The following is a 16,385-nucleotide window of genomic DNA, read 5'->3' on the forward strand; positions in this document are numbered from 1 at the left end:
TATTTTATAAGTTTTTATTTAAAAGATTCCCTTTTCAATCTGTTCCAAAGTGTTGGGAGCTGAACTGTACAAGTTCCTGCCACCCACCCTTCCAGTACAGTGTTTTGAGGACATGTTTTTTTAGATGGAAAAATAACAAGAGGACCCTCTACTGAAACCAGGTAGGACCAGAGTCAGCTCCTGTGTGGCAGTTTGGCCAAAGCTGGCCTTATGGAGCAAGCACGCAGAGGAGTCTGGGGAACTGGGCCTCCCTCTTGTGAGGAAAGGGCTGAGAAAATTCATCCTCTCTTTAGTGAAGATGGTCCAAATTCAGATGCAAAAGCCTCCATTTATGACGTTCCCTGGCACTCTTCTTATGCTTTATATATTGAAGGCAGCTCCCTCTTTTATGGCCAGTTTTAGCAGGCAAAGAAACAAAGGAATATAGATACATATATGTGTATATATATATATTTTATATAGGTAAAATATATACATATCTTATATATGTATATATACATATTTGGGGGTAGGGGAAGGAGAGGAGGGTCATGTAAACCTAAACAGTCATCACATTACCCCAAATGAGCCTGACATTAACAAAGAAGATAATAAATAACTCCTGGGGGTTAAGTGACAACATGGGTGCAGCAAGAAGGGAAAGGGCACACATTTAACTATTAAATACACTTCTATATTTGTTTGGCAGAGTTCAGGCCAGTCCCAGGCTTCTGCCCTTGCCAGACAAGTAAGCTGATGATACTCAAAAAAAAACTTTAAAGAAAAAAAAAATTCAAGCAGAGCTCCATACCACAGTTTTCCTTCAAGTCAGTTGGCCGGCAGGCACAGTTTTCCGACCACCAGGAACAGAAACTTTGGCTCCAAGGCAAATGAAAAAAAAAAAAGTATTTTCACTTATAACATGAAAATACAGAAAATTCATCAAAAACAGAAAACTATCAAAGTCTACTTCCAGCAAAACTGAGGTAGCACTGCTTTCTCTGCATTCAATGCTTAAGTGGTTCTCAGTACTATGTGTTCTAAAAAAACAAAAAAACTGCTCACTTGACTGACAGGTGCAGCATGTTGATGGATGAACTCAACATGAAATGCAATAGGTCAAAGAAGGAATGAGCAAGAAGTGAAGAAAATAAGGGTTTCGGATAAATTAGCTTAAAAGGGGGTTGTCACCAGACAACAAATGCTCTTGGCTGGCCTTGGCTCTCCAAGAGCTTTAAATCACCTGGGAATTAATGCATTATGGTTAACAGTTAACACTGCTATTCAATTCTGTATAAATCTTTTAAAATAATTATTACAACCTAAATTCATCCTTGTAAACAGCACTACACACAGTACAGACCTGCCCTGGAAAACAGAATATGCAAAACTGAGATCTGGCACTGTATCATCTTGTAATGTTAATTCAACCTAACCGTCCCATTCCCCCCTCCCTGCTCTATGCCCTCCCCCACAAAAAAATCTAACTTGTGCAAGAAATGGCAGGCTTATTCTATCTGAAGGCTTAAAAAAAAAAAAAAAAAAAAACACAACATGTATCCAGGTTCAAATATTTTGGGGGACCCCCCCAAAAAGAAATAACCAAAATAACCAAAAAGTGAAGAAAGTGCCTAAAACATGATACAGCATTTTAGAGCCCTTTCAGATACAAGGCAGAGAAAGGTGTAAAGTAGAAAATATCTGGATCTTCAGTAATTTCCAGAAAGGTCCAATTCCTCGGTTGGCTGCAGGGCAGCAGGCAGACCCTTGCTGCTACTGCTGCTCCTGGGCTAGAGCCACTAAGTCTGCTCCCCGGGACACAAGCCCTCGGGCCCTGAGCTGCGTGCACCTCTCCCTTCCCCTTCTCTTTTCCTTCGCTCCATTTCCCACTCCACAAAGGTGTCGAAGAGACTTGGCCAGGCCTCATCTTCACTGTAGTTGCTGAGGTCAGGCCCAATCACCTGAGTGAAGTTAAGGAACATGTTCCAAGTGTCCCGGGAGATGCCCTTGATCCCCGAGGGGTTCTCAGTTAGGAAGTTTAGCCACTGGTCCAATACTGGAGGGTTGTTCTGGGTAAAGACTAGTTTCCACAGGGCAATGGCTATTTCCCGATGCAGTGACCGCTGCCCTTCTTCAGAGTCCAGACCAAACTGAAATGTAAACCGGTAGAGATCCTTGAATTTATCCTCTTGTTTGGCTTCCGTTAAGAGGCTAGGGAACCGTGCACAGATCCCATCAATGCTGTCTGCACTTATTGCTTTGCAGCCATCAAAAAACTCCTTCCTGCAACAGGAAGGAGGGGGCACAATTAATATTTGTAAACAATACCATCTGCTGAGAGGCAATATAGCAAAGTTAAGAGCATGGCTTTGAGGCTGGACGGCCTGCATCTGAATTTCAACTCCTCCACTAATGAGTCCTATTTCTTCATCTGTCAAATGGTGAGAACACCACCTTACTCCATAGGGTTTTGGTGAGGACTAAACACGTTAATATGTGTCAACTGCTTCTAACAGTGTCTGGCACATGGAGGCAGCTGATGGTGGTTGGTTCATTCACTTATTCATCCTTCCAAAGCGAAACTCCAGTCTCTCCTGCTCGATGCCCTATTTCCCATTCTGCCACAGTGATTAAGCCGCAGACTCCCCTCCCAGACGGGGAGTCTTCCTGCTTTCCTGCTTTCCTTTTGATTCTCTATGGGTTGTTTGTTTTTGGAATACTTTTGGTGACTGCCAAGGGAGATCTTTGGAGCCAAAGATTCTGGATAAACCTGGCTAACTCTGCCACCACAGATCAAAGTTCTGTTATTAAAAAAACAAAAACTGCATATGTATTTTTAACATCTACATAACACTTTCAGGTTACAACATGGTCTCTCACTGATGATCATCTCAGAGACTGCTTTTCAGCTGAAGATACAAGGCATCTGAAGTCTGTCGGGCAACCTACTGAGGGGGGTCGGGGGGGAGGTGTCTCAAAGCCAGTTCTTATTTATAAGCCGGTGCTCTGCAAACCACACCTTGGGGTGACCTTGCCACCCCCTCCCCACAAACAACCTCTGCAGGCCACAGGGCCATGGTGATGTGCACGCGCGCTGACGGAGGCGCTCCCTGGACCAGCGCGCACAGTGCCTGGCACACGACAGGTGCAGATAAATATCAAGTGGCTGAGGGAGTGAGGGAATCGACAAGTAACGGAGCAGAAGCAAAGAGAAAGGTCCGAAACGGCAGTGGGGCTGGGCAGCAGCGTCCAGCCCCGGGGCGTCATGTGGGTTATTCCTTAACTTCAGGCCAAGACGGTCGTTACTGGTCAAAAAAAGAAAGACTTACCCAAAACCCTAAGAAGCCAACCCAGTTCTCCCCCAGCTGGGCCCCACTGCCCAGGAGTGCACGCATCCTCCTCCGCTCACCTGGTGACATGACATATTTGTGACTAACCTGGTGAATTTGCACATGGTGGCAGCCTGGAACTTCCAAGCCAAGAGCAGCACTCGAAATTCCGTGGGGTCAACACACAAGTCATTGCAAAAGCGCTCCATGCCTTCCTCCAAAATTGCATCCTCCCGCTCATCCTTGTAGCGCCTGAACAGTTCTTCCAGCCTCTGCAGGGAAGACTCCTCGGCGTCGGACTTGGGCTCCCTCCCAGCATCTCCAGAGGACGTTGGCAGCTGCCAGGCCTCGGCGGTGGCCTCTGCCTTCTTGGTCCCATTGACGAGGATATCCCCCCCTGGCTTGCCACAGGCTGGTGGCTGTTCCTCTCGGTGGCCTGCACTCCGCCTGCTATGTGGCTTGCCGCTGGGGTCACGGTCTCCGTTCTTGCTGCCCAGGGTCGATGAGGGATTCTTGCACTTGGTGACGCACTGGCCCATGGTGCTGGTGGCCTGGCCTCTAGAGTGGCCCCCTCTGGATCAGATGCCCTCGCTGCCACTGGCCCATGTGCCTCAACATGCCATCAGCCAGAGGAGCCAGCCAACCTAGAAGAAAATTACAGAGCAGTTATCACTGGACAGGGAGACGGGCATTCGCAAGCCACCGTTCCCTTCCTCTGTGGGGCACTGCGGCCTAGGCCACCACTCTATTTCCGTGAGCCAACCATGAACCAGGGGAGATACCCAGAGTCCATCACCACCTACCCCCCTTAAGCTCTACACCTTCACGCTGGAAAGGCAGCGCTAGCACACATACGGAGAACCAATAAGAAAATTCCTAAAATTCTTAAGGTAACACAGGTTACAAAGAGGTTGATTCATGTGCAGAACGCATCAAGGAAGACTACAGTTTTGCCAGAAATACTCCAGAGGAAATCTGTCTTGCCAACTTGCCATCACATAAGAAAGTTATTTGGTCCTAGGTTAAGCCAGAAGGTGCAAATAAAAAGTTCATTTTCTAGTCTCTCATGTCAAAATCCTCAGATTTTCTTTTTAAGTGGGACGAGTAGGGAGAAAGGGAGGCCACATTTAAGATGACTATACAGTTTCATAATGGCCTCAAGATGAGGTAAAGGATTTGTGGAGTCAAGACTACAAGCAATGTCCTAGCCAAATAGCAAAGTAAAATTTGTCTCTGATCTCTTCAAATTCCTTTCTGGAACTCCCCCACACAGTAGGTGAAATGCCCTTTCTCCACCCTTCCTCTGCCCACCCCCAGAAGCAAACACCGACCACGGTTCCCGGGCCTCCGGTTTCTTTTTCTCTCCCTACCAGGTCCTCTGCGAGGCTGCAGGAAGAGTACAAGCCAAGCCCACACTAAACAGGAAGGTCCTACAAGGCCTGCAAGCTCAGTCCTCCAAGGGGGTGTCCTCCACCTTAAAAGAAGGGCTGATTTATCCACACATCTCTAAATGGTAGGATAACTGCTAGATAAAAAAGAAAAGTCTGCACAGATAGATTACAAAGTCATCATGGTGGTTTATTTATTACTTACGCTATTTAAAAGTGTTTTTTAAAGAATTGCTAGAAATTTCCTGGCTAGGGGTGAGGTGATTTCTCTGCAACCTCTGTCTTCTCAGGACTTTATTCTTAACTTCAACTAATCCACGAGAAGCTCCAGCTACAACTTAGTACCTGTAAAATTCTACCTGCTGCCATTAACTGCAGCCACCAACATTACAATGTTAAGAGAACCTGAGACCAGGAGCCAGAAGTATAGCAGGTAAAGGGGACCAAAATCAAGGTCAGTCCCATGCCTCTCCAGCTCTAGAAGAAGCTTTCATGGCCCTTTGTGATCCAAATCCAAAGCTCTTAGGAGATGAGCAGAAGGGTGCTTTTTATAAAGGTTGGACCTTTACACTTTACCTAAAGAACTTTCATTTCCTCCAAATGGTGCCTGGATAAATTTGGGGTTATCCTCAAAAGGAATCCTATGGGTAAATTCTGAGTGTACAAGTTTAAAATGACGACCAGAATCATTCTTATAACTTATCGGAGACTCATCGTATCAGGGTGTGTCCTATTCTCCACCCTCAAAGAGAATAAGTGACAGAGAGACATGCCCATACATGCCCTCAAAAGACTTGCAGTTCCACTTAGGCTTCAAAAACCAAAACAAAACAACAGCAACAAAAAACCCCCCACTGAAACCCTATAAGGGTTTTCTGCTGTGGAAAAAGACAGACCCAAGTATGTTTTCTTAAGTCTTTTTATGCTTTAATAGTATAGCGAATAAACCATAAGCACAACCTATTAAAATTTTAAAAGGCAAGGGGTTAATTCTTGGAAGACCAGCATACAAGGAAAGCAACTGTTCGAGCTGAATTATCTCAAAAACAAGCAGGACTATACCATGTGGAAGGTCTGGTTTCCAGATTTGTGTTTCTAAAGACTACAGTGCTAAAAGAAACAAAAGGCCCAAACTTACACAAACCCCACATGCTCACAGACTGGCAACTCTAATTCCCAGGCACGCTGACTCACCAGGGTTTGCTGCTCAGCTCCTGCTGCTAAGTGAGGCCCAGGTACCTGGCAGGATAAGAGGATTTCCTGGCCTCTGTCTGACCCACCTACCCCAGGCCACTTGCCCCCACCCCCACAGGACAGATGCTCCATTGTACCAGCTTCCTCCAAATCCTGGCGCCAAGGCCTTCAGGTAGGGACAGAACAGATGGGCCTCCCAAAGAGGTCCTAATCCCATTTACCCAAACGGCCCTCCACATAAGAGCATCTTTTGATGACCTGACACAGTAGAACCTGAAGGCTTTTAACATGCCCAGCAGATGAGAAAAAGGAAGAGAAAAATCAATTTGAACAGATGATCAATCAGCTAGTACCAGAAGGTCAGATCTCTTTCTTCCATTCTGGTCCCTTTCTGTGAAATGCCCCCACTCCGGATGAGGGTTGAGGCAAGTGATGATCTCAAGCCAGAAGAAAATATTTTCAGATCTGATGGTGACTACAGCCCCTGATTATTCAATGGCTTCCCTTTTATGTCTGCCTCTTTCCCCAGGAAAACTGTTCTGCCCCCAGAGCTTTCCCCAGGCTCCGTCTTGCACAAGCCCAGTGTCCCAGGCTGAGAGCACTTCAAGTGTTTTAAAGTTGGAAGTCTCCTTGGACTCGCTAGCTGATGGCTAACAGCTAATAACAGCAGTTATCAATTACTGAACACTTGATATCATGCCTGGCACTACGCTAATAAGCACTTTATGGACATTACAACTCATGTAATCCTCACCACAACCCCATTTGAAGTCAGGGAAACTGAGGCACAAAGCAAATCATCCAACATCACACAATGTCTGGCTTGAGAAACACACCTTTAGCACTAGGCTAGACTGCCGAGTCCACCTCCAGCAGAGTGCCAAGGGAAAGCACACCAACGGATGGGTCCTGAGCTCCAGAGTCACCACAGCGATCTGAGAACAGCAAGTTTTACCATCAGCCGCTGGAAGGAGCACAACACACTGTCTGTGCCCAGTGCTCAGGAAGGGTTGTCCTACCCACTGCCCTCTCCCAGTGAGCCCTGCCACCGTGATCCAGGCAGTCATGATGCCCTTGGACTCAGCCTTGCCAGAGATGCCCTAGAGCAGTGATGTTTCAGTCCATCGGCATGGTTAAAAGCTCCGACCTGGAAATCAAAGCTCAACTCTGCCAGTGATTATTGTTGACCCTGATCGAAGCCTGTATCTCCTCAACCTGCAAAATGGTATCTGCCTCACAGAGCTGTTGTAAGGATTCCATCAGGAAATGCAGATAAAGGGTACCTGCCGCACAGTGGCCCCCCCCCTTCCCGGAAATGACCGAGGACAGCTATCATTATTATTAGCAGCCAAGCAGTAGCTGGTTAGCCTGATGAAAGCCCGAGCTTGTCCCATCTGAAAACGGGCTCGGGCTCAGCTTTCCCAAGCCCGGCCAGGACACCTACCCCTGCCTTGAGTCCTGTGCTTGGGTCTTGTTGAAGAACAGTCTCTTGAACCACAGCACTGACCCTGCTCAAATACACCACTGCCCAGAGCACCTGCAGGCTAGGGTTCTCCATAGGATCAGACTTCCTTGTGATTGATGCTGAGTATAATCAAGCTGGGTATTTGCTGTGCTCTAGGGACACCTTGAACCCAGTGGGGCAAGCTTCCAGCTAGTTCCAGACTCCTTTCCCCTTGGTCCTAGCTCTGTAGGTTTAAAAAAGACAGGATTTCTAGCTTGATACTCATTTATACTTTAATGGAGCTGCCTTTCCAGCGGGTCATCCCGGCCGCCTCTCTGAAGTAGAAAGCCTCAGCACAATCTGGGCACCCCAAAAGCCAAATTTCATCAGCATCAGAGCGCCATTATTAACAAATACCACCCTGTATTTGGTAGTACGTTATAATCACTATACATAAATGTAGCTCTGTGGAATAGTTACTATGCCCATTTCACAGGAAAAGAAATGGAGGCATAGCAAGGTCAAGGAGCTATCTAGGAAGGGAGAAAACAGGGGCAGAGTAATTAGGAGGATGAGTTCTTGGAGCAGACAAACCTGGATGTGAATCATGCTGATGGCACCAACATGTGACTATCAGCATTCACTTTAAAATGGGGCAGCTGTACTTCAAGACGGAGTAAAGGAGATAATCCACGTGAGATGCTCTGCCCACAGAAAGTATTCAGGAAATGTTAACGTTTATCATAGCTGCTGCCGTTATTGCCAAGTCGGTGACAGAATCAAGCCTCCCTGCTCCTAGAACAGTGCTCTTTTCAGTGGCCAGTGCGGCTCTTGCGGGGGGGGGGGGGGGGGGGGGGGGGGGAGGCGGGGGGCAGCTCAGGTATGCAGGACTCCGCAGGTACCCAAAGCAGCTCCCAACATCCCTGTCCTCAACAGGGATTCTGCTCTCCTGCTTCTGCTAAGGGGCATAAAGAGCTGAATGGAGCCAGGGGCAGGGAGAAAGGCAAGGCAGGAAGAAGAAAACACGCACATACACACACCCCTGGAAACCTACCTCTCAGCACAATTGTATAGTTTTGAGGTTTACCTGAAAGATTGATGCCAGTAACTCTGCTCAGTTTATGCTGGATCAGGCTCAGCCTCCAGCTTTTCTCCTTCAATTTCGCTCCAGATGCTTCTGTCACCCTCCCTCTCTGCAGAGCGGCCCCAGCCCCCCGCTGCCTGCGCCGTGCCAGCCCTGGCTGTTCGTGGGGGCGGGCCTGGCCGCCTGCCTGGAGCTGGCACTGCTGGGCCAGGGGCAATCCCAGGGGCTGTGGTCCCGCTGCTGCTCTGGCTCCAGAGAGGGATCAGGAGCTGAGCTACCTCATAGGCAGTTCCATGAAGTGAGGTGCGGGCAAGTCCCTGGGTCTCCTGGGCTTACTATCTACTGCTGAGACAGAAGGACCTGTTATGGGAGAGAAGGACCATGAAGGGCTACACCACACAAGGACACAGAGTGACTGGAGACAGGAAAAGGAGAGAGGAGTGTGAACTAGCGTTACGGAAAGAAAGGTGGAGGGGCTGACGAGGGGAAGTGGTATGTGCGGAACATGGGGCTGCCTGCTTCCTCTGCATCATCGCCTTCGCCCTCACAACCACCTAGCCTGTCACAGACTTTTTACAGATGAGGAAACCCAAGTTTCTGAACTACTAAGCAGGGTGACTAGGAGATAAAACCAGCCTGTCAGACTCCAAAGTCCACCCCGTGGGAAAGTTTCAGAGAACTGGCTTTTGTTTGATCTTTAAATGACTGGAAACACCAAATGGAAAGGAAAGAGTCAAAGGGCCAATCTCGTTGGTCCATGTGGAAAGGTGATTTAAAACATTTAGTAACAGCCGTATCTCTTAGATTACACATGTACGGAAGGGATTCACATTAACTGTCACATTTAACCCACTACAACCGTATGAGGAAGATACTATAAAAGCTTTTTACAGAGAGGAGAACTGAAGAGAAATTAAGGAATTTGGCCTGAAGTCCCACAGCCCGTCTACAAAGGAAAAGGGATTCAAATCCAGGCCGTCTGGTTCTAAACCCGCCATTCCTCCTCACTGGTCTCACTACTATTCTCTGCTATGATGTGTCCCAAAGATACACCCTTCTCCCAAGGAGATGATGGCCCAAGATGAAAAGATACATCAGCAACACCTAAACATACCAGAGATACAGAATAAACTCCCAGGTTTGGTTCTGGTCTGGTACCTTTAAGCGGTGTGGGCCCTTGAACAAGTCACTTAACCCCTCCGAGTCTGTGGGATCCCAACATTAAAGCGAGGGGTCTAGACTAGTGCTTCCAAGTTTAATGTTCTGGGACTACCCTCACTTTTTGGCATCCAACGAGGCTGAAGTTCTAAATTTGCAAGCCTTCTAAGGACTGGCACTTTGCCTGCTCAGTGAACGGTTCTCATACTTCTTGCCTAAGCCTATCAGACCCAAGAGAAAATGAGACCAGAAGTCCAAAAGGAGGAGAGAGCAAGCAGGGGCTACTCCAGTCTGAACAAGGGGTGAAAGATTACACTGCTTTTGCAGGCCTGCCTCTCTCTCTTTAATCATCTTAGTTTGATCTGTGCAGGGTCAGCAAGAGGCCCTGGCATATGGAAAACAGACCAGAGCTTGCTGGCTTGCTGCTGCCGCTGGTTGGGTCAGGAAGCCTGCTCAGGAATGTGCACTGGCCGCTGATGGGGAGCCTGTCACCCAAGGAACCACCTCATGAAATGAGGAGCTGAAAAACAGGAGGCAAATGCTGGCACCAAAAATCAGTGTCAGCAAGCACCTGTGATCTACTTGGAGACTTCCTGGAGAGAGGGGACTCATCTGATTTTACCCAGCCCATTCTGTTCCCATCTAGTGTCTATTTGGAAGCAAGAAACCACCGGCAAATGCTGGTGTTTCTGCAGAGGGGCAATAAGAAACCGCTTTCCAGCTTTCATCTAAACAGTCTGTAGAGCTAGCTGGGTGCATGTTTTTATTTCTTACTATATATGCCAGACAACCAAAGGCCAGAGAACATGAGTACATGAATTCCTCAGATGGCTCTTCTCCAGCCGCCAGGGGCTAATGCACTGTCCTGGCAGAAGCCATCCCCCTTGGGAGTCTCAAAGCCAGACCACAAGAGCCCCTTGATCCCACCTGGCAGCTAGAGATGCTGAATGACCTGAGAAAAAGATAGGGAATGGGTGGTGGCTGTTTGTAAACTACTTCCTAGAAAGTAAACTTCACAAAAATAACAAGGAGCTAAGACGGAGGGAGTACTTGAAATGTAGAGTCGCCTGCTGTCACTTGGAACTTGGGACTTACAAGATCACCTTTGGAGATTAGGTCTCTTACCCAGAGCTACTTGGGAGGGAAAGCCATTCCCTCTGCCAAAGCAAACGAGACCCGTCTGCTGCTATTTTCATGCTTTTAAAAGACTTTTTGTCCTAAAATGTACTATAGCAGCAAGCTAAGGCAGCAGTTAGGGTTGGGTAGGAACACATGACTTGCTATATCAACAAATCTCCAAAGTGCAAAAGAAAAGAAAAGAGGGATTGGGGCGGGGGGACTTTTTTTTTAAGAAAAAAAGTTTTATTTTTATTAGTTTTATTTCTGTAAAATAATCTTAGGTCACATGATTAAGACCAGCCAGCTTTCCAGAGTAATTTTCTGTTTAAAGTGTTCTTACTCTTCCTCACCTGGCATACCTCAAATATACTAGAGCAAGAATATATATCCAGTTGGAGGCCTGAGGCCAAGTGTGGGCTGGCTAGAACCACTACTACTTGCCAAATCCAACCAAGCCAACACACGCATGTACTATAAAGTTTCCAGATACCAAATAATGAAGCATTTTTGGTCTCTGAGCTCCAGGAATGAGCTACATGTTTAATCCCACATGCCTCAAAATAACCAAAAAAGGGCCATATCATTTTACTGACCCACACGTGGAATCTTTTTTTGCTGTCACTACTGGTCAGGACAGGTCAGGCTACCCACTTATGTGCAAATTGGACATCATTAAGGGGCACCGGATTTTTAAGTTGGCTACTCTTTTTGTTTCTGCTCCAGCTTTTTCAGTTTCCTTCCTGGTTTAAGAGCCGAGGGCCGTCCTGGACCTGTGCTCCGTGGTACCAGAATAAAAATGGCATGCCTGCTGCATTCTTCATCTCTGCTTTTATGCTTACTGCTTGTTTTCTTTCTTAAGAGAGCCTCCTTAGGCCCCGCTGAAGGTAAACCACGGATGAGGCACTGATTGCTGGCTTCCAGTTGGCATATGGGTACCAGCCCCCCTAGAGGCTTACCTGACTGCAGATGGTTAGTCCTCAAACACCCAATTACCACATCAACTGTTCACTTTTCAATCTCCTTCTGAGCAATTCAGTAGTCACAAAGTGACTGAAAAAGAGTTAACTGGAGATAAGCTTTGGTTTTTGCCCCTAAGTAAAAGAAAGGCAAGAAAGGAAACTGAAATGAGTTGAAAGATGAGGAAGGAACCCAATATAAAGATGATAAATGACTGCATCCAAATGCCTTAAAGGGGCACCAGAATTACCACAAATGTATAGATGTGGTTTCTAGAGCCACACTTCCTCTAAGAAGGCCTCAGGTTCATCATGTGGTAACTAATCAATCTCTTAAATGTTTGCTAATTCTTTAAAAAAAAAAATCCAAATCCATTAAGGCCACATTTATCAGGTTTTTCCTAGAGGCCCAGGATGGAAGCTAACTGCTAATGCACAGTAGACGGGAAGAGGAACAGGGAGAAAAGAAAGAGCTGTATAATAAAAGAGTATGTTTTCAACCACATCAGTAAACTGGTCAGAGAAGTGAGGCCACCAAGGCTTTCTCTCCTGCTGCCAAATTCAAAAGTATTACATAGTTACTCTGTAGAGTTTAGAAAATACAAAGAAGCTTAAAAAAACCCTAGTATCCCACCACTTACAATTAATATTTGACTATATCCTCTTAGTCTTTTATATGAGCACATAAGGACGGCACACGGAAAACACATGCATGTCTACATTATGTGCTTAGAACTTTCGAACAAAAGTGGGATCATACTGTACACTGTATTTCACAATCTTTTCCATTGAACATTTTTTCATATAAATCTTCTCCTCTCACAGAATGCTTTTATAGAGCAGCAATTCTGGGTCGCCTGGGTGGCTCAGTCCATTAAGCGTCTGCCTTCAGCTCAGGTCATGATATCAGGGTCCTGGGATCGAGTCCCGTATTGGGCTCCCTGCTCAGCGGGGAGCCTGCCTCTCCCTCTGCCTCTGCCACTCCCCCCTGCTTGTTCTCTCCCAATTAAAAAAAAAAAAAAAAAGCAGCAATTCAGTGGTAGTACTGGTACAACCACAAACACACTAGTTATGTCATGTAACCCATACACCATTTATAGCCTGCTACTATTCAATCTGTCAAAAATTTCGTGCTGTACTACAGAGGGTGCGCAAAAAGGTTGGGATTCTCTGTTGAAACATATTTAATATTTAGGGGCGCCTGGGTGGCTCAGTCGGTTAAGCATCTGCCTTTAGCTCAGGTCATGATCCTGGGGTCCTGGGATAGAGGCCCGCATCGGGCTCCCTGCTCAGCGGGGGCCTGCTTCTCCCTCTCACTCTTCCCACCGCTCCCCCTGCTTGTGCATGCTCTCTCTCAAATAAATAAATAAAATCTTAAAAAAAAAGAAACATATTTAATATTCATATGTCTTCCACTGAATGGAGGTACCATACTAAATCAGGTCAGTTTAGTCTCTTATTGTTGGACATTTAGCTTGTTTCCAATAGCTCACTATTATAAACATTACTCTGATAACAAATAACATGCACTTAAAACTCAGCACATTTATAATTCTTTCCTGAGAATAAAACCCTATAAGTGGAACCAACAGATCAAAGGATGTATAAAAAAATTATATATATGTGTGTGTGTATATATATCTATATATATTTATGTAATCCAGTCTGAATCCAAAGAACTAACATCAACTTGTATAGTGTACTGGGAGTGTGCATTTCTCCCAACATTATCTTGTGATACTTGCCAACTAATTCAACTTCTTGCAAAAAATCCTTACCAAAAGCACATTAAGACATTGTGTTTAAGAGAAAATATCCAACCACCAAAGGAGAATGGAAACAGGTTAAGAAAGATCACTTGCTTCACTGTGAATCACATCAAAAAGGCTGACAGATCCGATGAGTCTGGCTTCAAGGATTCCAAGATGGTGTTGTTACATAATGGGGAGAAAAAGATTAATCACAGGGCACCTTTTAATTTGATCTAACTTTTCCCACTTATTCTTTCAAAAGAAATTCGACCTGTGCCCACTCCCATCAGAAAGCAGCAGAAGTTGCAGCAGCCGCTGCCACCACCAACTAAGGCCTCACGAATGACAGTCCCGGAACCAGAGATTCAGCACCAGGGCAGAAGGATCTGGCCCATGGAAGAGGCAGAACCTGAAGAATCACATTCCTACAGGGTGTGGGAGGCTCATTCAGAACGGAACTGTGGGATCCCTGGAAATGGTTAATAGGCTGGATTTAGCCTGTAGAGTTATTATTTGGGCTTTCTAGCTTCAGACTGTATCAAATGGTATGACTGCGTGCAACAGAGACTCGTCTGCATCCCCAGCACCCAGGCTCTTCCTCAGGTGACTAGCCAGTTTTCACTAGAGAAGATCCTTCTCCTGAACTCTTGGCCACATAGTTGGGTGGGGCTCACAAGGGACTATGTGACTCAGGCCCACCTGGGCCTCACATACCCCTGGATTCAATGACTGGGTTAGGGATATACAGGTGACCTCAGCAGACAGAATAAATCTTAGCACTGAAAGTAAAGGAAGCTGGAGCTGCTGCAGTCATCCTGCCACAGAGAACCACCAGAGAAAATAGTAATGCCTACCAAACAGTCACTGTGAGGATTAAATGGTCCCCTTCTTATCATATGGGTCTCACTTCAAATGTATGTAGGACCCACGAATGAAATCACTGCCAAGAGACAAAGAGAAAATGAATTCTGAAGGCATTATCTGCACCCAGAATCCAACTGTACTACCTAAAGTCAGATCAAAGCCTGAGCCCCACAGTTATGCGAGCCAATGAATTCCTCTTTTGCATATGCCGGATGTCAGGTTTTCAGTCACAACAGAAAGAGTCCCTACTAACAAATACATTGCTATGTCACTCAGATCTCTTCTGCTCACAGAGCGAAGAAAGAAGATCTGATGCCTAGGTTCTTCTGATTCATCATCCAGGACCAAGTTACTAGGCCACAATTTCACCCCTTAGCTGAACACCAGGACCAATAATCCCAAACTCAAGCAAACTGTAACATTATATTGCAACTGGGTGGACCACCAGGATGCCATTTACAAGCTGATATGACTAATGGGCAAAAGAACCTTTCCAATTGCAATTTTTACAACCTTCGGCCTCCTTCAAGCAGATAGGCCACAGAGCACTTACAGCTGCTTTCTTCCGTTGTGCACGCATGTTCTGTCATCTTCATGTTCCCAAGGAGGAACCTCCTCCCAGCACTCAGACACCACGTGAATAGCTGTAAAGCAAGAGCTCCTGGAAGTCTTCCTCTGTGCAGTAACAACATGATCAGTCTTCCAGCTGAAACAGGTATTTGATCTAAACCACATCCTATGAAACTGAAAGGCCAGATCTGACAGAATTTGGCTATCCTCTTGGTTTCAATTACTATTGCTGAAACAATTTCTCTCTGGTTTCAAGCACCAAAGAGCCTATTTAGAAAGTATTCAGGTTTTAAAAACTGTAACAGGAAATGCTTGTGTTTGTGTGCCTTTATTGGAAATACATTCCCTGCAGGTTGAAACTTGAGGCCTCAAGTTTTGGGCTTTATTTTTTTATTTCAAACAGTTACTTATTTCACAAACGGGCACTCATATGGCATGAGGCCAAAGGGTTCATTAACACGTGTAAAGATAAGCAGGTAATTAAATCAAAATAGAGCTCTATACCCAATGGCTGGCAACCCAGTCCTAGAGGCTTGGCAGGGACAGACATCTGATGATTCCAGCCCCGTTCCTGCCCACTTCCCGCCCATACTGACCTGCCAAAACTGCTGCCACCAAATGGCACTGCAATGCTATCAAAACTCTGCCCTCACAGCTAGGCCCTAATTTCATGAAACAAGATTATGAGAAAATCCTAAAATTAAGCAGCAGCACCATAAGCGCTTTTGGGCATCAATATCTTTGAAAATCTAAGGATAGCTCTGGACCCAGACTCAACTGTGCATACGTGCATACACTCATACACTCAAATTCTGCATCCAATGATTGGGGTCTGTGAAATTACATGTTAACTCTTCTGACATGCATCAGGGTTTTACCTACACTGCACCACGTCCATTCCCCTCACTCATAACCCAGCTGCAGACACTACAGCCCCTGCAGCTGCCCCAGTACAGTTTCACCCCTTCGGAGAAGGGCAGGACGTGCTCTGAATGCAGATGACTGTGTGTGTACAGCTCGGCTCTATCTGCTCCCCAGCGTATACTTAATCACCTGTGCCTCAGTTTTCTCACCTGAGAACTGGGAAAATCAAAGTGTCATAGTGAAGAATAAATGGCCCCTTCACATCAGATGGGTCTCTGTTAGAATGCTGAGAGGTGCTCCCTGGCCGACCGACCTAAAGTACCATCTCACTCGGGCCCAGCACACTATTTCATTTCTTCCCAGCACATTTCACTCTCTGAAATTCCTGTTAACTTCTTATTGTCTGCTCCTACTACTAGAAGCAAAGTGCCACAGGAGCTGGGATTTTATCTTATTCACCCCTTTGTCCTGTGTACCTAAGCTATGTCACATAAGCAAGTGCTGGATAAATATCTGTTGAGTGAATAATAATCACTGTTATTTATTGACCATTTCTGTACAAGGCACTAGTCTGTGTACCTGAAATGTATTGACTCATGATTGAATAAATGATAAGTCCAACCTACTTAGTGCTGTCCCTAGCACAAGTTAGTACTCAGTAACTGGTAGCCATTTATACCAATTC

At 46.0% G+C, this 16,385-nt stretch overlaps 1 protein-coding gene across 3 annotated transcripts in view; it reads right to left on the minus strand.

Moving 5' to 3' along the window:
* DCUN1D3 (defective in cullin neddylation 1 domain containing 3) overlaps positions 1-16,385 on the minus strand; it is a 34,995-nt gene continuing 18,610 nt past the window's right edge. For all 3 annotated transcript variants that reach the window (XM_025855378.2, XM_025855377.2, XM_025855376.2), the window contains exons 2-3: positions 3,417-3,952; positions 1-2,262 (exon numbers count right to left, since the gene is read on the minus strand). In XM_025855378.2, coding sequence (XP_025711163.1) covers positions 1,779-2,262; positions 3,417-3,847 — 915 coding nt within the window. In that variant the 5' untranslated portion in view covers positions 3,848-3,952 and the 3' untranslated portion in view covers positions 1-1,778. The remainder of the gene's footprint in view (positions 2,263-3,416; positions 3,953-16,385) is intronic.

The sequence above is a fragment of the Callorhinus ursinus genome, unplaced genomic scaffold, assembly GCF_003265705.2.
Source record: "Callorhinus ursinus isolate GAN/ISIS: 27379988/994484 unplaced genomic scaffold, GSC_fseal_2.0 scaffold85, whole genome shotgun sequence".
In the NCBI taxonomy this organism is placed as follows: domain Eukaryota; kingdom Metazoa; phylum Chordata; class Mammalia; order Carnivora; family Otariidae; genus Callorhinus; species Callorhinus ursinus.